This window comes from Cervus elaphus, chromosome 15 (assembly GCF_910594005.1).
Source record: "Cervus elaphus chromosome 15, mCerEla1.1, whole genome shotgun sequence".
NCBI lineage: Eukaryota > Metazoa > Chordata > Mammalia > Artiodactyla > Cervidae > Cervus > Cervus elaphus.
Window position 1 is genome coordinate 28,932,276 of NC_057829.1, and position 26,293 is coordinate 28,958,568.

The 26,293-nt window shown below is 39.0% G+C and overlaps 2 protein-coding genes across 5 annotated transcripts in view; one reads left to right on the forward strand and one right to left on the reverse strand.

The window, feature by feature from the left end:
• The window catches only part of FAM149B1 (family with sequence similarity 149 member B1), a 53,898-nt gene extending 34,165 nt beyond the window's left edge, over positions 1 to 19,733 (forward strand). The window contains exons 8-14 of one of the 3 annotated variants that reach the window (XM_043926737.1): positions 8,315 to 8,439; positions 9,930 to 10,036; positions 12,387 to 12,611; positions 13,975 to 14,098; positions 14,320 to 14,445; positions 16,376 to 16,454; positions 17,592 to 19,733. In XM_043926737.1, coding sequence (XP_043782672.1) covers positions 8,315 to 8,439; positions 9,930 to 10,036; positions 12,387 to 12,611; positions 13,975 to 14,098; positions 14,320 to 14,445; positions 16,376 to 16,454; positions 17,592 to 17,665 — 860 coding nt within the window. In that variant the 3' untranslated portion in view covers positions 17,666 to 19,733. The remainder of the gene's footprint in view (positions 1 to 8,314; positions 8,440 to 9,929; positions 10,037 to 12,386; positions 12,612 to 13,974; positions 14,099 to 14,319; positions 14,446 to 16,375; positions 16,455 to 17,591) is intronic. The other 2 variants (XM_043926736.1, XM_043926738.1) reach the window with 2 other exon arrangements.
• Positions 587 to 24,592, reverse strand: DNAJC9 (DnaJ heat shock protein family (Hsp40) member C9). Of its 2 annotated transcripts, none has more exons than XM_043926745.1 (5): positions 23,916 to 24,592; positions 23,598 to 23,738; positions 22,704 to 22,958; positions 20,675 to 20,761; positions 587 to 816 (listed from the first exon to the last, which is right to left on the reverse strand). In XM_043926745.1, the coding sequence occupies exons 1-5, from the start codon at positions 24,093 to 24,095 to the stop codon at positions 760 to 762; spliced, it is 720 nt and encodes a 239-aa protein (XP_043782680.1). In that variant the 5' UTR covers positions 24,096 to 24,592; the 3' UTR covers positions 587 to 759. The 2 variants fall into 2 exon arrangements, with proteins under 2 accessions (XP_043782680.1, XP_043782679.1); XM_043926744.1 differs by lacking the exon at positions 587 to 816 and adding an exon at positions 18,865 to 20,294 and having other exon boundaries at positions 23,916 to 24,587.
• Between the last annotated feature and the right edge of the window lie 1,701 nt (positions 24,593 to 26,293).

The following is a 26,293-nucleotide window of genomic DNA, read 5'->3' on the forward strand; positions in this document are numbered from 1 at the left end:
AATACATTTTAAAAACCACTTTATTGAAGAACTGATATACAATAAACCAGTAAAACTTAAAGTATATAATTTAATAAGTTGATTTATGTATATACAGCCATGTAACTATGATAGTCAATACAGTGCACATATCCATTACCCACAAAAGTTCATGACCTTGTAATCCCTCCCTCCTACCCTTGCCCAACCCACTATCCTTAAGTGACAACTTACCTGCTTAAATGGAATCACATTGTATTGACTCTTTTTTTTATCATCTTCTTTCTCCCAGTATAAATCTTTCTGAGAGTCATCCATGTGGCAATAATTTATTCCTTTTATTGCTAAGTAGTATTCCACTGTTCCACAACTTGTTTGACCATTTATCTGTTGATGGATGTTTGGACTATTTTCATTTTTGGTCTATTAGTGCTTTTATGAACACTAGGGTACAAGGTATATATTTTGACATATATTTCCTTTTCTTTTGGGTGGATTTCTAGGAGTGGAACTGTCAGAGTATATGGTTAAATGTATATTTAATGTCTTAACAATTGTCTGTATTGGTTTTCTATGTTGCACAAAACATTAACACAAACTTAGCAGCTTCAACCAATACACATTTATTGTATCACAGATCTGTGAGTCAGAAGTCCAGTAACAGCCAGCTAGTCCTTTACGTAAGATCTCACAAGGCTGCAATCAGGGTGTTGGTCAGAGCTGGTTCTCTTGCTGAGGCTCATGTTTTGGGAGGCATCCAGTTTCTTGTAGCTGCAGTAGTCACGGTGGCTTACTTCTCCAAGGCTTTCTCAGTAAGAAAGACTGAGAGCTCATCTCCTAGCAAGACAGAAGATTATGTAACATAATCGAGGGGTGACATCCCATCACCTTTACCATCATCTGTTGGTTTGCAGCAAGTCACAGGTCCTGCCCACACTCCAAGGGAGGGGATTACACAAAGGTGTGAACACCAAGAGATGAGAATCATGGACTGGTGGGGGCACACTGGAATTTGTCCACTACATTCCTCCTACTGACCCCCAGTGAGTCATATGCTCCCACATGCAAAGTACATTCAACTCTCTTTAAAGGTTTCCAAGAGAATCATTCTTGGAATGATGGAGCCTCAGCTCCAAAGATTTTTGAATCAGGTAAGAATGAAGTTCCTGGATGTAATACAGGGCAAGTTAAGTTACTGCGGTACAATTCATTTCTATTCTATAGCCCTATGAAACTAAATACAGAGGTACATAAACATTTAACTATTTAATCCAGCCATTCTGTTCCTAGAGACAAATTATTGATATTTGATCCCAACAAACCCAACATATAATAGTGGGCCAGGAAAAGGATAACCGTTATAGACACTCCAGTTAAAGGCTGGGGTGGGGAAGGGGTCCCTAGCAATTCTGAAATCCACCTGTGAAAATATTCGGGATTCCTTCATCAAGTGTCAAGCCCTGGAAATAATCCTCTTAGCTCTCTGCTCTCCTCTCTGAGCTCTTGATTTCACCCTCTGAGTCATCCTATTAATATGAAAGGTATCATGTTTGTAGCTAAGTAATTTTATTAGGTTGCATCCTGCCAGTAGAATTTTGGGGGTCTGATAGCCTTCCTTTAATTGGAATCTTTTGCCATCTAAAGAGATTGAGAATTCTCAAAATCATTAAGTCCTGTTTTCTTTATGTTTAATAGTTTTTCCCTCAATTTCTCTCATCTCGCGTCTTATTATAAGCAGCAAGAAAAAAATCAGGCTTCACCTTTAACACTTTGCTAGGAAATCTCCATAGCTATATAACCAAAATCATCACTTTGAAAGTTCAGCTTTCCACATGACCATAAGAGACCATTTCACTAAACTTTCTGTCACAAAATAACAAGCATCTCCTTTCTTCCAGTTTCTAATGTTCTCCCTTCTTCCAGTTTCTAATATGTTCCTCATTTCCTTCTGAGCCTTCCCCTACAGCACCTTCCAAATCCAAATTTCTCCTAAGTCTGTTCAAGGTAATTTGTGACTTCTCTATCATGCTTCTCAAAATTCTTCCAGCTTCTATCAATGAACAATCAAAAATGAAATTAAGGAAACAATTCATTTATACTAGTATCAAAAAGAATAAAATACTTAGGAATAAACTAAACCAAGGAAGTATAGGACTTCTACACAGACTACTACAAAACATTGAAAGAAAATAGATAAGGCCTAAAGAAAGCCTTCCTCAGTGATCAATGCAAAGAAATAGAGGAAAACAATAGAATGGGAAAGACTAGAGATCCCTTCAAGAAAATTAGAGATACCAAAGGAACATTTCATGAAAAGATGGGCATAATAAATGACAGAAATGGTATGGACCTAACAGAAGCAGAAGATATTAAGAAGAGTTGCCAAGAACACACAGAAGAACTATACAAAAAAGATCTTCACAACCCAGATAACCACAATGGTGTGATCACTCACCTAGAGCAGGACATCCTGGAATGCAAAGTGAGTAGGCCTTAGGAAGCATCACTACAAACAAAGCCAGTGGAGGTGATGGAATTCCAGCTGAGCTATTTCAAATCCTAAAAGATGATGCTGTGAAAGTGCTGCACTCAATATGCCAGCAAATCTGGAAAACTCAGCAGTGGCCACAGGATTGGAAAAGGTCAGTTTTCATTCCAATCCCAAAGAAAGGCAATGCCAAAGAATGCTAAAACTACGACACAATTGCACTCATCTCACATGCTAGCAAAGTAATGCTCAAAATTCTCCAAGCCAGGTTTCAACAGTTTGTGAACTGTGAACTTCCAGATGTTCAAGCTGAGTTTAGAAAAGGCAGGGGAACCAGAGATCAAATAGCCAAAATCAGCTGGATCATCGAAAAAGCAAGAGAGTTCCAGAAAAACATCTACTTCTGTTTTATTCACCATGCCAAAGACTTTGGCTGTGTGGATCACAACATACTGTGGAAATATGGGAATACCAGACCACCTGACCTGCCTCCTGAGAAATCTTACACAGGTCAAGAAGCAACAGTAACCGGACATGGAACAATGGACTGGTTCCAAATTGGGAAAGGAGTGCATCAAGGCTGTTACCCTTGGGTGCCAATATGTCACCCTGCTTATTTAACTTATATGCAGAGTACATCATGTGAAATGCTGGGCTAGATGAAGCACAAGCTGGAATCAGGATTGCCAGGAGAAATGTCAGTAAACTCAGATATGCAGATGAAGGAGATCAGTCCTGGGTGTTCATTGGTAGGACTGATGTTGAAGCTGAAACTCCAATACTTTGGCCACCTGATGCAAAGAGCTGACTCATTTGAAAAGACCCTGATGCTGGGAAAGATTGAAGGCAGGAGGAGAAGGGGACGACAGAGGATGAGATGGTTGGATGGCATCACCGACTCGATAGACATGGTTTTGGGTGGACTCCGGGAGTTGGTGATGGACAGGAAGGCCTGGCATGCTGCAGTTCATGGGGTTGCAAAGAGTTGGACACGACTGAGCGACTGCACTGAACAAAACTGATGCAGATGACACCACCCTTACGACAGAAAGAGAAGAACTAAAGAGCCTCTTGATGAAAGTGAAAGAAGAGAGTGAAAAAGCTGGCTTGAAACTCAACATTCAGAAAACTAATAAGATCATGGTATCTGGTCCCATCACTTCATGGCAAATAGATAAGGAAACAATGGAAACAGTGAGAGACTTTATTTTCTTGGGCTCCAAAATCACTGCAGATGGTGACTACAGCCATGAAATTAAAAGATGCTTGATCCTTGGAAGAAAAGCTATGACCAACCTCAACAGCATACTAAAAAGCAGAGACATTACTTTGCCAACAAAGGTCCATCTAGTCAAAGCTGTGGTTTTTCCAGTAGTCGTGTATGGAGTTGAGAGTTGGAATATAAAGAACTGAACTGAACTGAACTGAAAGAAATGGAAGGGGCTTCCCAGGCGATGCAGTGGTAAAGAATCTGCCTGTCAATGCAGGAGACGCAAGAGATGCATGTTTGATTCCTGGGTCGGGAAGATCCCCTGGAGTAGGAAATGGCAACCCACTCCAGTATTCCTGTGTAGAAAATTCCATGGACAGAGGAGCTTGACAGCCTACAGTCCATGGGGTTGCAAAGAGCTGGACTTGACTGAGTGACTGGGCACACACACACAAAGAAATGGAAAGACAGGTTCTGCTTATGTATCGGAAGACTTAATATTGTTATAAGATGGCAATCTCCCTAAATATATCTACAGGCTGAGTGCAACCTTAGCAAAATTCCAGCTGCCTTTTTTGGCAGAGATAATTCATATAGAAATGCAAGGTATCCTGAATATCCAAAACAATACTGGAAAAAGAACAAATTTGGAGGATTCACACTTCTTGATTTTAAAAGATAATACAAAGCTACAGTGATCAAAACAGTGTAGTACTGGCATAAGAACATATACTGATCCATGGAATAGAATAAAAAGTCCATAAATAAACCCACACATCTATGGTCAATTGATTTTCAACAAGGGAGCCAAGCCTATTGGGGAAGAAGAGTCTCTTTAAGAAATGATGCTGGCAGGGAACATAGCCAATATTTTATTATAACTATAAATGGAGTATAACCTTTTAAAATTGTAAACCATTATGTTGTACACCTGAAACTTACTGAATATTGTAAATCAACCCTGTCAATCAAAAAAAAATTTAGATGGGGAAAAAAAAGGAAATGGTGCTGTGACAACTGGAAAAGAATGAAGTTAGACCGTTACTTCACATCATATACAAAATATCAACTCAAAATGAAGCAAAGGAACACACTTAAGAGCTACATAAAAGGAGAAAACATTGGAGTAAATCTTCTTGAGCTTGGATTTGGCAGTTGATTCTTAGATGTCATCTGACACCAAGACCACATACAACCAAAGAAAAACCAGATAAATTGGACTTCATCAAAATAAAATACTTTAGGGTGTATCAAGGGACATTATCAAGAAAGTGAAAAGACAGCCTACAAAATGGGAGGAAATATATGTAAACCATACACCTAATAAGAATCTAGTATCCACAATACATAAAGAACTACAACCCAAAAACAAAAGAAAGAACAATCCAATTAATTGGCAAATAACTCAAAGAGCAGTTTCTCCAAAGAAGATATACAAATAGCCAATAAGCCCATGAAAAGATGTTCAAAATCATTATTTATTAGGGGAATCAAAAACCAAAACCACAATGAGACACCACTTCATACCCACTAGTGCAACTGTATTAAAGATTAAAAAAGGCCAGTAACAGGTATTGATGAGGATGTGAAATTGGAATGCTTATAAATTAATGGTGGGATTGCAGAGTGGTATAGTCATTGTGGAACCAGTTTGCCAGTTCCTCAGAAAGTTAAATTACCATATGACCCAGCAATGCTACTCAAAAGTATATAACCTAGAGAAGTGAAATATAGCCACACAAAAGCCTTGCATGAATGCTGATAGCAGCATTATTCATAAGAGTTGAAAAAGTGGAAGCAACCTAAACACCCATCAACTGATGGATAAACAAATGGTTTTTTTCCATGTGTTATGGACTGAATTGTGTTCCCCTTAAAATCCAAAAGCCCTAACACCCAATGTGGTTATGTTTGGCGATATGGCCTTTAGGGAGATAATTAAGGTTAAATGAGGTTGGAATGGTGAGATCCTAATCCTATAGGGTTGGTATCCTTAAGAAAAGGAAGAGACATTAGAGCTCTTCTTTCTAAGCATGCAAAGAGAAAAGGTCATGCAAACAAAGACAAAGCGAAAAGGCAGCTGCTCCTAGGAGCAGGAAGAGAGGTCACACTATACACCAACCCCAACAGCACCCTGATCATGGACTTGGAGGCTCCAGAACTGTGAGAAAATTAATTTCTGTTGTTTAAGCCACCCAATCTCTGGCATTTAATGGCAGCCCAAGTAACTAATACTTCATGCACAACATTTCGACTATGCTAAACACCACTTATTTTTCTGTGTATCCATAAATTTAGGTTATTGTGAAACTTAAAAGTTTGAAAAAAAGAAGACAGTACTTTTAAAACGGAGCTGGAGGATCTCTGACTGGTTTGGTGGGTTGACTGAAATGTCCTAAAATAGGGGTCAGCAAAGTTTGTGTATAAAGAACTAGGCAGTAAATATTTTAGCCTTTGCCAGCCATCCAATCTGTTGCAACTACTTAACTCTGCCCTTGAAAGCAGCCATAAACAATACGTATGCAAGTGGATATAGATGTGACACTGCTATATACTCAGTATATATCTTCCCAAAACAATATATAATTACCGCTGCCACAAAAACTGGCAGTGGTAATGGGTATGAAGTTTCACTAGTCATGTGGCTATTTAAATTTTTAATTAATTACAATTAGGTAATTTTAAAATTCTGTTCTCAATCACACTAGCTAAATTTTTTTAATTGAAGTATAGTTGATTGACAGTTGTGTTAATTACTGTTGTACAGCAGTGATTCAGTCATCCATATTTACATATCTTAATATTCTTTTCCATTATGGTTTACTATAGGCTACTGAATATGGTTCTGTGCTATACAGTAGGACCTTGTTTTTTTTTTTAATCCATTTGATATATAAAAGCCTACATGTGCTAACCCCAATCTACCACTCCATCCTTCCTTCATCCTCCTCCCCCTTAGAAACCAGTCTGTTCTCTATGTCCATAATTTTTTGTTTCACAAATAGGTTTGTGTCATATTTTAGATTCTACAAATACTATCATATGGTATTTGCCTTTCTTTGACTTATTTCACTTAGTATAATAATCTCTCATTGCATCCATGTTGTTGCAAATGGCATTACTCCATTCTTTTTATGGCTGAGTAGTATTACACACACACACACACACACACACACACACACACACACACACACACACACACACGCAATCTTTATCCGTTCATCTGTCAGTAGACATTTCGGTTGTTTCCATGTATTGGCTCTTGACACACACACACACACACACACACACACACACACACACACACACACACACACACGCAATCTTTATCCGTTCATCTGTCAGTAGACATTTCGGTTGTTTCCATGTATTGGCTCTTGACACACACACACACACACACACACACACACACACACACACACGCAATCTTTATCCGTTCATCTGTCAGTAGACATTTCGGTTGTTTCCATGTATTGGCTCTTGACACACACACACACACACACACACACACACACACACACACACACACACACACACACACACACACACACGCAATCTTTATCCGTTCATCTGTCAGTAGACATTTCGGTTGTTTCCATGTATTGGCTCTTGACACACACACACACACACACACACACACACACACACACACACACACACACACACACACACACGCAATCTTTATCCGTTCATCTGTCAGTAGACATTTCGGTTGTTTCCATGTATTGGCTCTTGTGAATACTGGTGCTGTGGACACTGGGGTGCATGCATCTTTTTGAATTATAGTTTTGTCCAGGTACATGCCCAGGAATGGGATTGCTGAATCATATGGTAACTCTTTAGTTTTCTAAGGAACCTCCATACTGTTTTCTACAGTGGCTACACGAGCTTATATTCCCACCAGCAGTGTAGGAGGGTTCCCTTTTTTCTGAACTTTCTTTAGCATGTGTTATTTGTATACTTTTTAATGATGGCTATTCTGACTCATGTGAGCTGGTACCTCATTGTTTTGATTTGCATTTTCTCTAATAATTAGCAGTGTTGAGCATCTGTTCTTGTGCCCATTGGCCATCTGTATGTCTTCTTTGAAGAAATATCTACTTAGGTCTTCTGCCAATTTTGGGATAGGATTGTTTTTTGTTGAGCTATATGAGCTGTTTGTATATTTAGGAAATTAAGTCATGTCATTTTCGAACACTTACTCTCATTCTGCAGGTTGTCTTTTCATTTTGTTTATGGTTTCTTTTATTCTGCAATAGCTGGTAAGTTTTACTAGGCCCCACACTAGCCAAATTTTAAATCCTCTATAGCCACATGTGGCTGGAGGCCACTATCCTGGAGAACATTTGCAGAACATTTCCTTCAATCTCCAAATGTCCTATTAGACAGCTTTGCTCTAGTAATCTTTGCTTATTCTGCCAGGAACCAACAGGCATCACCAGCCTGAGAAACCACTTTAAAATATATTCATGGTTTAAAGGGTTTTTTGGAACCATGCAGGTGGTATGAAACTGGGCTACAAAGATTAGTGAAGCCTAGCTTGAGATTATGAATTCTCAGGGGAGATTTTTTTTCACAGTACTGTTGCTGTGGGTCTGAAGATATCCATGGATAATAGATTCTATTCCTTTGCTCAGATGATGAGAGTAATGTTGCAATCACCAGACCAGCTTCACAAAGCCCCTGTGTGCTGAGTGAACTACAACCTTTGGTCTTACCTCGAGTGCCACAGTCTAAGGTGCTGTCTATCACCTCAAATCCGGTAAGTCCCACAGGGGAATGTACAGGAGAGCCTAGGCCTATTCTTATAGAGAAGTCTGCTCACTATGATTTTTTTTTCCAGTAAACTTACGTGTTACAGTAATCCAGCGATTCTTTGCAAAAGTTTCATTTTGAAAAAACAGCAAGTTAGAGTTGATAAGTAATTTTCAGCTCTTTTGAAAAGGTATCTATAAGCTGTGCAATCGAGATTCAACTAACTATAGGGTCAGCTCCAGGCAGCTTTGGGAAGAATGAAATATAAAATGAAATGAGGGGCCAATGTCAGATTTTCTATGGCCTTAACATTCTATCTTTTGAATTTCTTTTTGACTTCTTCTCTCTTTTTTTCTGTTATCTTGACCTACTTGGTTTTTATTTTTTATATTTGAATCTGTTGACTTTTTTGCTTTTGGATGTTTAGCAATCATTACCCAGGTGTAAAAGGCAAACCAAAAGAAGGAGAAAATGGTTTCAAAAGTCTTAGGCATGTAAAGATGGCCATTTCTTACAGGTTGATGAGCCTGATCTAGTGTTTGCTTTGTTGGTATGCTGGCCAGGTATTGTGCAGCTATATTTTTAAAAGGGTTATTTAAAAGTAAATTCAGCTTGTACATAACTATAGTATACACACCTGTAATTTATATAATACTGTACATCAATTATACTTCAATTGAAAAATAAATTCAGCAAGGCCCATATCTTATCACACTGGAGGATGACCCAGGTAATCTAATATTCCTGTGACATGTAATAAAATACTTCTAGATGTCAAACTGGTATGCTTATGGTTTAAGTAGCCTAAGCCCTGAAAAGTTAACATACACATTTCTAGTTGTTAATGACCAAAGGAAGGAGAAGCAATAATCCAAATATTCTAGAGAGAAAGTAGGAGGAAAATGCCTACTTGGGAGAGGAGGAGCTAACCAGAAAGGGCCCTGAACTGACTGCCTAAGAGAGAAAATAAACAGGACACTAAGGAGGCAGTGGCAGTCCATGTAAGACTAAATCCTGCTAACATTAAAACAAATAAGATTAACTCCTTCTAATAAAGTCTTCAGATTTGATCTTATTATTGAGAGCTGACTGCTCCAGGTATAGAAAGCATTAGCAGAGCACAGGATTATGTAATGGTAAAAGAGATTATATACTAGAGTTTACCCTTATTCTTCCCATTTTTGTTCCATGTTTTTTCTAATGTAATGTAAATAATAATAAAGGTCCTCTCTCCCCTATGAGACTGGCTATTAATTGCTTTCATCTAAGTTGATCAGGCTTCCCCATTCAGAAATGAAGAGGATGATTCTGATCTTGTTATCTTAACAGTGGACTTGGGGCCCCAGCTGGGATACTGGCCAGGATACTACAAAAGTTAAGGCATAGGAGAAAAAATATATAAGTGATCTAATTTGGAAATACTAACTTTTGGCAAAGTTGGGAAATTAAGCTGGTATCTTCACCAACCAATGAGAAACATCTTCTTTTGATATGTAGATGAGTCTCTGTCAAGCAGCAAGTGGTCATCAGCCAAATGTGAATGGTCTCTTGGTTCATGGGATGCCTCTACAGCCAAGAAATCTCTCTCTAATGGACAAGCTCCTGTAAGAAGTATAAAATTTTAAGACTATAGAGTTTAAATAGATCACTAAAAAATAAAAGGAAAGCAAAGTCAAGTCAATCAACATGCATGTATTGAGTACCTACCAAGCAACCAGAGACATGTGGGGAGTAAAAACATATAAGGAATATGGTCTCCACCTTCAAGGAGCTGATAAAATAACTGGTGAGAAGACACACAACTAAAAAGAGACCTAACCATATAGGGCATTCCTGTGACTGAGTACCAAGTGTATGTACTTCAAGTGAGTGAACACTATGGCAGTCCCAAAGAAGGGAAGCATTTTGGTGGGTAAGTGCAGGTTTTAAATGTGTCCTTGAAAGATGTAAGTTTGGATAAGCAGAGGAGTTAGAAAGGCTGTTCTAGATATGAGAAATGATGTGGGGAAAGGTTTGGAGACAGGAAAATACAAATATTTAGAAGAGAAGGCAGATCATTTTTTGCTCTAGTAGAATAGGAGGCAATAGGTTAGAACTTCAATGTTCTGATCAAAGACCACTGGTGTGATTAGCGGGAAAGAAGAGACTGAAATTAAAGAACTTTGGAACCAGACAATGGGGGGTTTTGAATGTCATGTTTCTGAGATCCATTAATGTTGCATGTGATTCTCTTTTACTGCCAACTAGTATTCTGTTTTAATAATATACCACAATTTATTTATCCATTCTTCTGTTAATGAACACTTGGGCTATTCTTTAGGTTGAGGCTGTTATATATAAAAGGCACTATACATATTCTTATACTGGTCTTTTTTGTGGACATATGGTCTCATTTATCAATATACAGAAGTGAAAGGATAAGTATATATTTAATTTTATAATAAACTTTCATAAAATTTTTTTCAAAAGAATTATACCATTTTACATTCCCACCCAGCAGTGTATGAGTTCAGCTGGGGAGAATATCAATTTAAATCAGGAATCTGAAAGATTTCACAGCAGTAGAACATAGATTGGATTAAAGGAGGAACTGAAGGTAAAGAAGGAGTCTAATGCAGGAATTCAGGCAGCTGTGGGTCTGTTCTCAAGATGTAGCCAAGACTAAAAAAGTAATAAAATAGTTTAGGAGTTATCATAAAAGAAATGATTTTATAAAAACAGAGGAATAAAGGTGAACTCAGATTTCAAGCTCAAGGGAAGACAGTTTGGGGACAGGGGAGATAAGCGTAGGGTCTGTTGAGTTTACAATGATGGGCCATATAGAAGAGGTCAGATTTGGAGACTGATCTAGAAGTGTGGAGGTGATAAATTCACATCTGAATGAGTAGTCCAGAGGAAAAATAAAGATGAATGAAGAGCAGCAAAGGCCTAAACTCCTATAATTAGAAAGCAGATAGGCTGTGTAAACAAAGGGCTTAAGTGAGTGGTTAGGGAGGCAAGACCAGAAAGATCTCTTACGAGTAATGCTCAAGGTTTAGCCCTATTCTGTGATGGGCATTTTTCCTTCAAAGTTCTCCAAACTCTGAGGCATATTTTGCGCTAGATGATACCAAAGTGGCCTGAAAGCTTGAAGAACATGATGAAAGCCAAAAGCCTGTGGCAGTGTTATTCTTCCACTTCCCCTCCATATCACAGCGTAAATACTCTTATGTGCCTTATAATAGCATCAAACGGTCTCTCATCTGCTTAAAACACAAAAACGAAGCACCTGAATCTGTGGGGCAGAGTTTAAGCTACTGAACTGTTGAATATGGTATTTTATTTACCAGAGTACTTACAGAAGAGTATTGTATCTCAGTTGTTTACACAGATGGGGATGTACTGACCTGGGCTGTACAAAGCTCTGAACCCTTTGCCTGCTCCCAGCGTTCTAAGGAACCCTACCCCTGTGGGCTTCAACCGGCTCCGCATTTTAATCTCTGCAGTGGGGGCCACACTAGTGCCACACCACTAAGCAGCAATACTGGCCTTTCAACTAAGTTTTTCTGATGACACGCCTTCAGCAAAAAGAATGCCTCCAACATGGTAGGAAGCACATTCCCTGGGGTAAACTTCTGGGAAGCACTTTGGAGTAGCTACACTACAGGTTAGCCTTTACCAGTAACTGAAGAAGTGACTCTGATGGCAGGTGAATAAAGTACTTGCTTTCCCAAGTCTCCATCCTAGTAAATCATGTGTAAGACTGAAATGATGTCCTTCTTTCAGGTACACATTCTCATTCCTGAAATAAACTATATGACATCTAAAACTAGGTTATTTATGGACTGTTTTCTCTTTTTGCCTTTCTCTCCCTTGAATGTACTTGAAAGTTTAAGGCTTTTTACCCTTTGAGTTCTGTCTTCTTGTACAGAGCAGTCTTGATCTCACTGTGGGTTTCTGATATTTGGCCACTAGAGATCTTGATGACAAGCTACTTATGAGACCTGGGTCCAGTACCATCTTTTCAACTCGAAATTGGCCAAATCGAGCCCTGAAGCTTAGTACATCATTTCTGTCATATACAGTGCAGTCCGCCAGGAGACGCAACCCCCCACCACGTACCCTTCATCCCATCAGCACAAGCCATTCACGCGCTGGAACACCAAGACTTATGGACGAAATACGCAGAGGATCCCGAGTGTAGGTTTCAAAAGCAGAATTTCTGGAATCTGTGGTAAAACTAATGAAGAATTTTACATATAGAATGAATTTAAAGATAAGATTGAAATATATGCCTAGGCAGTAATCACTACATAGTCTTATGATGAGTTGTATACTGGTTTAAATCTGATAAGAAAAAAATGGAGTTATATTTGAATATAGATATACTTATCTTCTGATTATATTTATCTTCCTTCTGATTTAGCTAAACATATTTCCACAAATAAAATGTTGGCTAGAATACTGAACTTATCAAAGGAATAGAAGACATATATATTTTATTAAAACATTTTCCTTAGTGGGAACATGCTCAGTAAAATTCTTCCCCCAAATAATGATTAGTTCTCCTTTAATAGTTTTCCGTACCAATAGGATTTACTTATTTCACTGACAATGAAAACTTCATAAATCTCAGATAAGTAGCTGCCTGTACACCAGGAAACAATGTCCCTTGGCACATCTTAGGAAATAACAGTAAACATGTCCTCTTCCCTTTGCCCACCTCATTGTGCAAAAGACTCCAAGTCAAGTTTTTAAAACAAAATCCTTCCATTAGTTGTTAATTTAAAAAACATCTTAAGAGGGTTGATTTCTAAGACTATGATCAAGGGTAGGAATTAATAACACCATAACTGAATTCAGCGTTTTGAATTCAGCCTCTGAATGAAGCATATGTCACTATACTTCTCTCCCAACATTTCTTAATTTTGACTTTATTGGTATATTATCTATACCAATAGAGCCATACATTCACTTGGGTATAAGTGGTTTTGATGTAAAATTAATCTTTCATCCCTCTGACAGTGCTTTTATCGAAGTGGAAAAATAAGTTGCTTTGTTTTTTTCTGGGATATGAAAAGTATCATTTAGCTTTAATTACTGTCTTGGGCATGAGTAATACTGTAACTGCTCCAAATCCTTTGGAAGGAAATAAAAGTTTAGGATCCTTACCTAGGAATTATAATTTTTAGTGAAAAGGACAACCAGAAGGCCCAGAACTGTGAGTTTCATCAGATGCAAAATTAGAAATCTATGATTTTGTCAGGAAAAAACAACACAAGATAGGGAAAATTGTTTTATTCCAGTTCTTTGTGGGAGAAAGGGTCAACTTGTGCTGTGCACTCAGGATGAAGTTTCAACAAAAAATAGGAAAATACTATGAAGAAAGCCCAAAATTTTCATTCTCCAAAATCCTTTGAGATCTCTTAACAGTGTAGGCAGCTTAAAGCTTTCTGTGCATGACATTAAACTCATCTGTTCAATGTATTTATTCTAACCAATTTGTTTATATTGTTATAATTTTATGCTTTCATATCTTGGTTTTTGCTGGTGGGATCTGCAGCCCTGTGGCGGCCGACTCGCTCTCCTCTCCCTCACCACTGCTGCTGAGTCGAAATAATCTGCTGCCACCTATTGGCACAGCTGAAGCAGAACACTTGAGCACGGTGGGGCCACAAAGGCAAACGGTATGTCTCCTTCCTATTGCCTTTCCAATGTTTATAAAACCTCATGGTCAGTAATTCTGCAGGATCTATGCTCTGGTCTTGATCTGTATATTCTGTCAAAAGTACAAACTGAATTCTGATTTGACAATGGCCTGCAATTATCATACCTGTTAGGGCTGATATTGGACGTGCACAGCTCCACTATAAATTAACTGTTTCTGTAATTCTTATCCCTTCTGCAGAAAACCCACAGCGATTCCAGTCGAGCTCGAAGTGCAGTGGTGGATGAGCCTAACCATCAGCAGCCCCAGGAGAGGCTCCTGTTACCTGACTTTTTCTCCAGGCCCAATACAACTCAGTCATTTTTGGTAGAGTGACGTATTTCCTCTATTGTATGATAGCTGAGGAAAGGGGAAAAAACTAATTTGGCAGGCTTAAGGCTTTATATGGTGGCTTAATCAACTCTTTTAAGAGTAAAAGCTGAGGTTCTAATAAAAATAGTGTTTTACGTTTTAAGTACATTTGCTGAAACTCTAACTGGTCTCTGCCACTCATTATTTTAACTTGTAAAAATAAGGTAAAATGCCTTATATATAAATAGCAGATTCTAAGCAATTTAAAATTTAGATATTTCTGAGAATAAGCAAAAAAATGTTAAACCCCAGTGCATATCAGATTAGCATGAACTTCATTCTTTTAACATTGCTCTGAGGGAATTAAACAAAAAGTCGTAACAGATTATGTTGTGGACTAGTGGATGGGCAAGTTAAGATTTTCAGAGTTTTTGTTAACTGGTGTGTGAAATGCTAACACTGTCACCACTAAATGTACATTTACTAGCCTTTTTACTTTTAAACATCAGAAACAACCTGACTGGGAGACTAGAGGTCATGCACTGACCATGCCCCAAACTATAAGCCAGGAGCTCAGCCCCACAGCATTTGGTTGCTTTGTACAAGAGGGCTTGGAAAGCCCAGAGAGTGACACTTATGGCCCAAGAACCAGGCACCCACATCCTAAACCAGTTTTCAAGACAGTGGTGTTTGCAACCCACTTATCTCAACTCATAACCCTTAAACTGTATCAGCCTAAAGCACCATATGATCTTTCCTCCAGTAGAAGAGTGGTGAGAATAAATGAGTGGGACTAGTTTGTACTAGTTTCCTTGGGCTGCCATAACAAATTACCACAAACTGGGTGGCCTAAAACAATATAAATTTATTCTCAGTTCCAGAGTCTGTTAAGTCCAAAATCAAGGTATCAGCAGAGCTAGGTTCCCACTGCAGGCTCTAGGGAAGAATCTTTTCATGCCTCTATCCTAGTTCATGAGCTGTTCAGCTTAACTGCCTGTTTTGGTAAACAAAGTTTTCTTAGAGGAGAGCCACCACATTCATTCAGTTTTGTACTTTCTGTGGCTGCTTTCCTACTCTTAACAGCAGAACAGGGCAGTTGCAGTGACAGTATGTTCCACAAAACCTGAAATGTTTACTATCTGGTCCTCTATAAAAAAAAAGAGGTTTGCTGACCACTGATAGAAAACATGGGGCTTCATCAGGAGAGGGAAAAAAACCCTCAAATCTCTTATTCCAATGCTGACAAGAAACTGAGGGGATGTTTTTTATTCCAGAAGTACCAGCAAAATGGCATTGATAGCTCTTTTTTTAGTATCTGCATGTGGATATTTTAGTTGTATCTTAAAGTCTTTAAATCCCTTAAAGCAATTTTGAAATGTTGAGTTCCATATTGAGAGTCACATTTTAAGCATGGAGGTCATCGATGTTGCTGAAAAGGTTCTTCTGTTGTTTTAAACAGTCAGCAGGGGAGGGGGGATCGGGATGGGGAACACATGTAAATCTATGGCTGATTCATGTCAATGTATGGCAAAAACCACTACAATATTGCAAAGTAGCCTCCAACGAATAAAAATAAATGGGAAAAAAAACAAAACCGTCAGCAGGCAATGGAAATCGGATTCAAATTCCCTTAAGAGCCAATTATGAGTACTTAGAAATATGAAACCATATGGATTATTTCTAAATGCTCAGATTTTCTTAAAGACATATCAATAAAGTTGCAGAACTTGCAAGTTTTACAAGTTAACAGTCACTCTGTGGGCTGCTGGCTTGGGATTTTTAACTTGGCATGTTAAAAGTGTATTCGGCTAACTGTCCCTCAGACTGACAGATGATGCCAATTACATTGCTGTCCGACTTCAGGGCTTTCCCTTGTAAAACAGCTAACACATTATCCTCTGGAAGAAGTCACACTGTAAGCAGTGACTCATCTTCTCTTTTTCAGCCAGATACGCAGTATCGTCGTTCGTGTGCTGCTGAGTATCCTCACCAGGCCCGACCTGGTAGGGGATCTGCAGGGACAGGTGGGGTCATGGCTCTTATTTTACTACAGTCTTGTTAAGATCTTGCTTTTTTCCCCATGCTTATTATTTTTCCTTCCTCCAGATTTTATATTTTGCTTTCCTCCATCTTTGTAAATCATCTCAAATTCATTTTGGAATACGGGATATAGTAATAAAAAGAAAAATAAGAGAACCCTTAACTGCTCAAAGCCAAAAAGTTCCAGATCTGTTTTCTCATATATAAATTAACCTCTTGCTACTCTGGCAGAGTAAACAATACTTTAAAAAATATATATAAACAAATTAAGCCAAATAAATCATTTTCATAACATTCAAACACTGCATGGATTTTATTATGTAGGCAAAAACCTATATTGCCATGGATTAAACTGCTCTAATCCATTAAACTGCTAGGCCAAGGTAAGAAGAAAAATTCACAGTGCCAAGACATGAGGAGTCTGATTCTATCCCATTAACTTTTTTGTCTTCTAAGTTATATTCTATAGTTTCTATTTTCACAGGAGTGATAGGAGAAAATTTAAGAACGTCTTAATTCTTCCTATAATGGTCTTCTCACCATCAGGGTCATCTTTTCCTTATGTTATAGGTGAAATTTAGAATTACCAGGCAGTTGAAATGTTTCCTGTTAATAATCAGATTAATCAGCAAGTATGTTAGAAAGTAATCTGCCTGAAATCATCTCTGTAGTTCAAGTGAATTCTCTTAGTTCAGGTTCCTAGTAGCAATATTTGGTAGTCTTTGAATGCTGTCAGCAGATTCTGTTCTTGGATCAGTCCTCAGGGAAGCACTACTGCCTCTGAGCTAGTTATTACATCTGGCCATGCTGATGGTCAAGGATAACTAGTATAATATTTAGGTAAGTCAAACACATTTTACTCCTTTTTAATTAGTGACTATTTTCTAAAGTTAGGTTACTGTATCACATCTTATATAGACTTTGTTTGTTTTTACATGATAAAATATGCAAACATGATTTTTATTGCTTTAGTAAATATAAACTTTACTACTTAGCCACAGTCTCCAAATTTAAAGTCTAACTAATAATTGGAGCAAAAAATGTCTGTACATAGGAGCTCAAGACGATCAAATCTAGAATGTCTATTCATGTTACTCTATGATGTCATCTTTGTCTCTCAGGTCCTCAGTTACATGGATCTACAAAATCTCAAAACAGAAGTGGACCAACCTCTAGAACCAGGCAGGGACAATAGCATGAATGAGAACTTGCTTCGGGCTGCAGGGAACACATGGGAAGATTTCATTTCATTGAACAAATCAATGTTCAATCATCTCATGATGCAGACCTTGTATACAAGAGACAACCTGAAACCATCTTTGTGAATTATTTTGATACAACAGACTGAAAACAGTATCAGCCAAAGATTATATGGGTACTGTTTCTATCTCCAATTACTGTCTTCTGTTCAGCATAAGTTAATCATTTCACTGGACAGTCAAGTTTGTAGCCAAAGATGTAACAAATGAATAATTTCCTCCAAATCACTGCTCATGTTGTCTGTTAACAACGATCAGTTCAATTACTACCGCATTCTATCAGACTGCTGCTACTGTTGCTAAGTCGCTTCAGTCGTGTCCGACTCTGCAACCCCATAGAGGGCAGCCCACCAGGCTCCGCCATCCCTGGGATTCTCCAGGCAAGGGTACTGGCGTGGGTTGCCATTTCCTTCTCCATTCTATCAGACTACATGTACACAAAAGGTAGCAAATTGATTGAAAACATTATTACTGGCTTTGGAATACTTCTGCTTGTGTTAATTTCTGGAGAGGTGTACTCACTTTTAAGTCATTTTTAGGAGACAGTTCTGAAAAAATCACATCAAACAGATGTGATTTCTAAAGTTTTCTCTTAGATGTCCAAATCCATAGGCAGATATATATGGCAGGGATGAATAACTAAAGACATAAATGTTGAGCACTGGTATAAAGTAATACATGTAATAAATAATGGATTTTTTTTCCCCCCAGGTAGGACAATTAAGCCTTACAACAGCTGCCTGACATCAGGTTATACTTGGTTTTCTTCTCAAAGTACTTTAGTGGTCATTTCCCACCCCCAAGCCCAAATATCACACCTGCCTTGCCAGATTTTTCTCCTGCAGGACTATTAGAAAAGCGATTTAAAAATTTATAGAATCTTTCTATTAGTGAGCCAGCAAGACACAACTTCTTAAAATTCCCGAAACCCTGCAGTTCTGTCTAGTATAAACATATGCTAAGAGCAAAGGGAGAGAACTTTGACATTCTTCTGATTTTCACATGGACCTTTCCCGAGTGCACTCATGAAGGCATCAATGGTTTTAACTATGGCTTAAACTTATTTAAATTTCACTGAATTATTCTGATGATCATACTGGTTTTAGATCTTCTATTAATCTTCAGAGTTGATAAATTCAAATGATCATAACGGGATAATTTTATTATTTCAAAGTGTTCTAATACTATCACATGAAGACAGATACAGCAAACAACCTGCATTAAACTGTATTTTTAATACAATTAAAAGAGTATTTTTTAACCTATTTGTAATCACAAACTGAAAACGTGTCTTATGCTTACCTCAGATAAATTATGTACATGAATCTCAGTAACAGAAGGCTTGTTTTATGCATATGATATTGAATATATTAGCTTACAAATCAGAGATTTTAAGTTGAACAGTCTCTAAAAAATTTTCATATATTCTAATGAACTCATACCAATTCTACTAAATATTAATGAAAATCTCTGTACTGTTCTCACAAATCAATACCATAAGTACATGATAACAAACCACTGGATCAAAACCGCTTGCTTTCAAGGTCAGAGTTAACAAGTCATTTAGCCTAGCTCCCTCACCCTTTTATAGATGAGGAAACAAGTTCTGACAAGCTCAGTAACCTGACTCTAAGGACATTCAGCAGTTACAGAGAGGATTACAGCATCTCTTTATGCAACTTAAACCAGGCTATCTGCTACAATGCTGGCTAGAAGTACTTTTCTTCTCTCTTTTTTATCCTAAGCACCATTCATATATTTAATAAATCATCTTTTAAATGACCATATTGGGATCACTTAAAAAGTCTCCGGGAACTTATCAGTCATCTTTCACTTGATTATTTAATCTTGTACAATCCTTACAAAAGTGCTTGAAGTAATCTGAACACCTGTTTCTCCTATATACCTCAAGCAAAGAGTGCCAAACTTGGTTGAGTAGGAAAAAAAAAAAGAGAGGGCCTATGCAAGAACATTAAGACTGAAAGCAAACTGGCAAGTATTTGGGAAATAGATGTCCAGCAAGTGTTGAAGGCTAGGTAGAGTACATGTCCTAAAAAACACACACCACTGAATACCCTGAAGCTCACTCCTATATGGCAAAATAACAATTGATAAAAGTGGTAGGGACAGATCTGCATTCCAGATACACTTCCTTATACAGAAGACACACGGAAAAGTGCTCTCAAGGAAACATTCACCCTCCCGCTCCCTCAGTGATCACCACCAAACTCCATAGGAGGACCTTACAGAATGTCAGCGTATTTCTACGATATGCTAAGACCAGGCCGAGAGAGTCTACTTGGTTTAAATAGTTGATCCAAATAATTTAGGCTTGAAAGACAACTTTTCTCAAGAGTTGAGTTGACTTTTGTCTTCAAATTTTGACTGTACCTTGCCTACAAAGGCATCAGTTAACACCTATGGACTTTTGAAGAGAATATTCCATTATTTCTTTTCTTTCTTGAGAGTCGTTTTTTTCCCTCCTCGTTTGGAAGGTTTGCAGTACTTTGCTTCCATCTGAGCCAGAAAATTGTCCATTTCCTTTTGCCGATCCTTTTGTCTGCTCTGTTTAAGAAGTTAAAACACAAGCTTTCAAAACTCAAGACTGTCCACAGAAATAAAGTATTTAGCAGTTGCCAGGGGCTGGTGGAAAGGGAGAATGGGGAGTGACTGCTAGTGGATAAGGGGTTTGTGTTTAGAGTGATGATGATGTTCTGGAATTAGATGGTGCTGATGATTGTAAAACCTGATCAATATACTAAAAAACCACTGAATTATACCACTGAATTGTACATTTTAAAAGGATGACTGTATGGTACCTGAATGTCTTAAAAGATGAAAACAAAATGCCTATCATACTATATACACTCCAAAGAAATATTAGCAGTAAGAAGCAGAACGTGAAAGAAATGGTGGTAAGCTTCACAGACAACCTGACGGTTTACCTGAATGGCTGCTTTCAAGTTATCCACTCCTTCATCAAGCCCCAACTCCTTCCTGCTCATTTCTGCTTCTTTAGCCTCTTCCTGAGCCTGAAACAGAAACTCATGTGAGATACAATGCCAACCTAGCAAATACTAAAAATACAGCCTCTTTTCCCAAAGCAAATCTGTTAAGGCCATTTCAATTTGAGGATTATATAAATTAAAAGGATAAAATCAAGCAGTAGATCCTCTGATTCCAATAAGCATTTGTGAGTGTTCCTCATTTGTATTTGCTAGGGGTAAGCAGGTCATTTGGTTCCATAAACCATAGGGGGACAGAAAGGAAAACAAAATGATAGAAGAGCTAAGAAAGGTCACTTAACCAAGGACGCCCTCAAAATGTTGCCAGGACACAGGCACCTCAGATTCCTCCTCTGGAAACCAAATTTACTACATGTGACTTGTGGTAGCCAAGAGCGCAACCCTGGTTTAAAATTTCCCGAGTAGTTAGAATAAACTAACAAATTCCGTTTTAACGTTTCTTTACCAGATTTCAAAGCCACCTCCTCTTGCCAAATTTTACTAGGGCACTGATTCCAAACTACTACAAGAATACCTTGGGAAAGGTTAGTAAATTCATTCTCCAGGGCAACAACTAAGACTATGAGAGGTCCCAATCCCCAGAGAATTCTAAATAGCAAGGAATACTATTAATACTGAGAATGATGATATGTTAGGACCTTGTTACTCCAATAAAGAGTTTCCCCTGCCTACTTCCAGTCCTTGAAATCAATTTATTTCTTTTAGTACTGTTTTTTCTCTAAGTTTGCAGAATTCTCTGTCAAAACTATTCCATTCCCCACCCCACCCGCCAACTCTAGGCAAGTTTCTCAAGCTAATAGGCTGTTACTGAACACAGCCGTGCTCAGTTTCACCTAAAAAAAGTTGCCAACTTAAACTGTCAGCTTGAAATCTAGACAGATGTAGCCTATAAGCCAAAGTGGTGATTTGATACACATTCCACTTCTCTCAACACACGTGTCAGGTTTCTCCTGCATCTTTTTACATAAAAGCCACAGACCTAACTCCACCTCCAAATCAGCCATACAAATAAAGTACCTGCCAAAGAGCTACAGTCTTACACTGTCTGCTCTCCCTAGATTTCCCATTATGAAAGCCAGGTTGAGGCAAGAGTGACTTTAATACCAGTCCGGTCTTCCCCTAAAGACCAGAGGCACAGAGATTTGTTACCTTGAATCTGCTCCCTCCTGAACCCCAGATGTCCTTAAGTTCCTTTCCCTTGCCATCATCCTTACCCTCACCAACTTCACAGTTTAATATGGGTGAAAAGGACACAAACCACAATCCTTAATACTCTACAAAAGTGTACCTCAAAGGGTGCTTAGAAATACACCATTATCAAAATAAACTGGTTTTTAGTTGTTTTTTTCACCCCATCTCCCCTTTTTGTTTTTTTTAAATTATATTCTGGGTCGGACTCAAGAATCGAAGTAAGTGAAGTCATTCAGTTGTCTCCAACTCTCTGCGACCTCATGGACTGTAGCCTACCAGGCTCCTCCATGGGATTTTCCAGGCAAGAGTACTGGAGTGGGTTGCCATCAAACTGGGCAAGAATACAGAAATTTGAATTAATAAGACATAGTCCTACAGTCTCTGTCACCTCCTCACCCCTTAACCAAGTGAGAATCACTGTGGAGCCTAGGTATCTGGATTCTGTTACTTTATTGCCTTAGAATGCCTCAGCAAGGTTAAAAGAATTGGCCCATATGAAGAATATTTCAGTGCTACTTTCAAATGATACTGATTATCTAATCCATGCAGTAAAATCCTTTTGAGCACAACAGAGTAGAGAAAAAAAGTTTCTCTTAATGAGCTCATTATGCTCATTTAGTTAGATGGCAACTAGAAAAGAAGTTAAGCCTTATCTTTATTTCAGCAGTCTTATATATATTTTCATTGTTATAAATATCCTCAAATTCCTTTGGGAAGTAGTCAAGATACAAATAGTAAATGGCATTCAAAACCTTACCCTCCTTTTCCTTGCATTCATCTTCTGCTTCGATTCTTTGACAAAGGCATTATAGGATGGGACCTCTCCAGCATCAATGGCTTGTTGAATAATGTGCCTTATCCTGGGTTCCTCTGTGTATTGCACACACAGCACAGACTCCATAATCTGATCCATGTCACCCTTGAAGTCCAGATAGGCCTGTTTAATATCAGTCAGCTCTTCTTCAGAACCTTTGTATGTCTTCTCAAAAGCCTGAATGTCTTCCAGAGATATCTGAACAAATGAGAGAGAGACACATGCTGTAACTTTGAAAAGTTCATTTTAAATAGTAGGAATACAAGAAAAAAGTTAACTCAGGTGTCAAAATATTTCTCCCCAAATACAACAGCTGCTTGAGTTGAAATTGTTGCAAGGAAGCAAATTTTCTATGCTAAAGATTTTCTAGAGTTCTCCCTAGTCCAATCTTTAGAACTGCTAAGCTACAAACCAGGAAAATTTAAGTGAGTTTCCAAAGGTGGGAAGAGACCCAGAAAAATACTCAGGGCTTGCACCTGGCTTTGTAAAATAAAGCACATATTATAAAAAAATGTAATGTCCCCCTACCACTACACTCTACACCAACAGATAGTTAAAGGCCCATTTCATTAAGTGTTATCTATGTATGTATGTGCATGTGTTATAACACACATATACACATGGTTCAACAGAACGGTTAGATAAATTTGCCCTTCTTCAAAGTGAGTCTCTCCTAAGGAATGTCTGTGTTGTGTGTGCGTTCATTAATATTTATAGAGACCAAATAAAAAATCCTCATTCTTAACAACACAAAACGCAAGGCCTTAGAGGCATTCAATAAAGGTTTGTTGAATGAGAAATGGGAACGGTCACAAGAAAATCTCCAGAGTTCTTTACCTTTTTAAAGAGTAATCTCCAATAGGCCTCCCAGTCCCGGTCTTGGCTGAGCACATCAGAATCCTCGTCCACTGTTCCCTGTTCATCGTATAATGTTCTCTGTTCTTTGTCACTCAGAACGGAGTAGACCTTCCCAAGGATCTGCGAGAAAGAGTACACTAAAATCACCCCTCCGCCTCTCACTGAAACCGCGCCGCGAGAAATAAAAGATAAGAAAACGCCAGGCCGGGTTCTGCTCACTCCACCCCGGGAGAGGCCGGGCGGTCATAAGACGGAGCGAAGCCGGGGCGGCCGGTGGATAGAGTCTAGCGAGCGCACCTGGAAGCGGCGAGTGGCGTCCTCCTTGTCGCCTTCGCCCACCCGATCCGGGTGCACCTGCAGGGACACCTTGTGATAGCCGCGTCGGACCTCGCTGTCTGAGGCCTCGCGCCGCACGCCCAATACTTGGTAAAGGTCGACGGTGCCGAATAGTTCTTCGCATAGTTCTAGAAGCCCCATGGCAGGCAGCGGTGCGAAGGGGACAGCGGCGCGAAGGGGACAGCGGCCTCAGCGAAAACAGCTGACCCCAGCTACACTAAGTAGAGCTCAAGAGCTCCTACCTTTTCCCGCGCAAAAAACCCGAGGCTCTAGCGTCACAAGAGGCGCCGGAAGAGGCGGGGCCACGACGCCGCACTTTACGGCCGTTGAGAAATGGGGGCGTGGCCAAGCTGGGGACAGCCAGCATTGAGGCGGTGAATCTCCTAGCACCGGAATCTCCCACAAATTCTCTCAGCCCCGGCCCTCCTCCCCTTACTCTGAAAACCTCATTCCTACCTTTCCCTCAATGTCCCAGCTCAGTTTATGCAACAATGTAAACGTTCATATTAGGTTGAACCTAGCATTGCTTTCTTTTTGCTTTTTTTCCAGTAAAAAGCAGCGTAACATCAGCATTTGGCAATCTCATGTGGTTTAAATTTGGGGATCACAACAGATTGTGGAAAATTCTTAAGAGATGGGAACACCAGACCACCTTACCTGCCTCCTGAAAAACCTGTATGGGCTTCCCTGTAGCTCAGACGGTGAAGAATCGGCCTGCAATGCAGGAGACCTGGTATCGATCCCCCAGTGGGGAAGATCCACTGGAGACGGAAATGGCAACCCACTCCTGTATTCCTGGAGAATTCCATGGACTGGACAGAGGAGACTGGCAGACTAGTCCATGGGGTGGCAGAGTTAGACACGACTGAGTGATTAACACTACACTACTACAAGAAGCAATAGTTAGAACCAGACGTGGAACAATGGACTGGTTCCAAATTGGGAAAGGAATAAGTCAAGACTGTATATTGTCACCCTTCTTATTTAACTTATATGCAGAGCAAATCATGCGAAATGCTGGGCTGGATGTATCACAAGCTGGAATCAGGATTGCAGGAAGAAATATCAGAAACCTCAGATATGTAGATAACATCACCCTAATAGCAGAAAGTGAAGAACTAAAGAGTCTTTTGATGAGGGTGAGAGTGAAAAAGCTGGCTTAAAACTCAACGTTCAAAAAACCAAGATAGGACATCCAGTCCCATCACTTCATGGCAAATAGGTTAAAAATAGAAACAGTGACTGACTTTTTCTTTGGCTCCAAAATCACTGCAGATGTTGACTGTAGCCTACAATTAAAAGACGCTTGCTCCTTGGAAGAAAAGCTATGACAAACCTAGACAGTATTAAAAAGTTAAGTGCTGAAGAATTGATATTTTCAAACTGTAGTGCTGGAGAAGACTCTTGAGAGTCCCTTGGACAGCATGGTGATCAAACTAGTCAATCCTAAAGGAAATCAACCCTGAAAATTTATTGGAAGGATTGATGCTGAAGTGCCAATACTTTGACCACCTGATGTGAAGAGCCTACTAATTGGAAAAGACCCCAATGCTGAGAAAGACTGAGGGCATGAAGAGAAGGGGATGACAGAGGATGAGATGGTTGGATGGCATCACTGACTCAACAGACATGAGTTTGAGCAAACTCTGGGAGATAGTGAAGGACAGGCATGCTACAATCCATGTGGTCGTGAAGAGTCAGACACGACTGAGTGACTGAACAAGTTGGAACTGCTAGGCAGGGACTTTCCCTTGAGCCCTGCAATTAAAAAAAAAACCTACATTAAACAAAAAGCATAAAATACCAGTCTTCTAAAAATTCTCTAATTGATAGAACTTCTAGATTTGACATTTAATACAGAATCATTTCCATTCACTTTCCAGTTCCTGAATCGCCTTCCACATTGGTGGAGATAACATGATCCAAACCCCCATCTTGATAAAAATATAAGCTTTAGAAACAAAGGCTTTCTAAAGTGCAGACCTGGGTTTGAGCATGTTGGATTTGAGATGGTAGCAAGACAGGCAGATGCAATCATCCAAGAATTGGTGAAAAATCTGGGCCTGAAAAATGGGCCAAAGATATAAACAGACATTTCTCCAAAGAAGACATACAGATGGCTAACAAACACATGAGAAGATGCTCAACATCACTCATTATCAGAGAAATGCAAATCAAAACCTCAATGAGGTACCATTCCACACCAGTCAGAATGGCTGCTATCCAAAAGTCTACAAGCAATAAATGCTGGAGAGTGTGTGGAGAAAAGGGAACCCTCTTACACTGTTGGTGGGAATGCAAACTAGTACAGCTGCTATGGAGAACAGTGTGGAGATTCC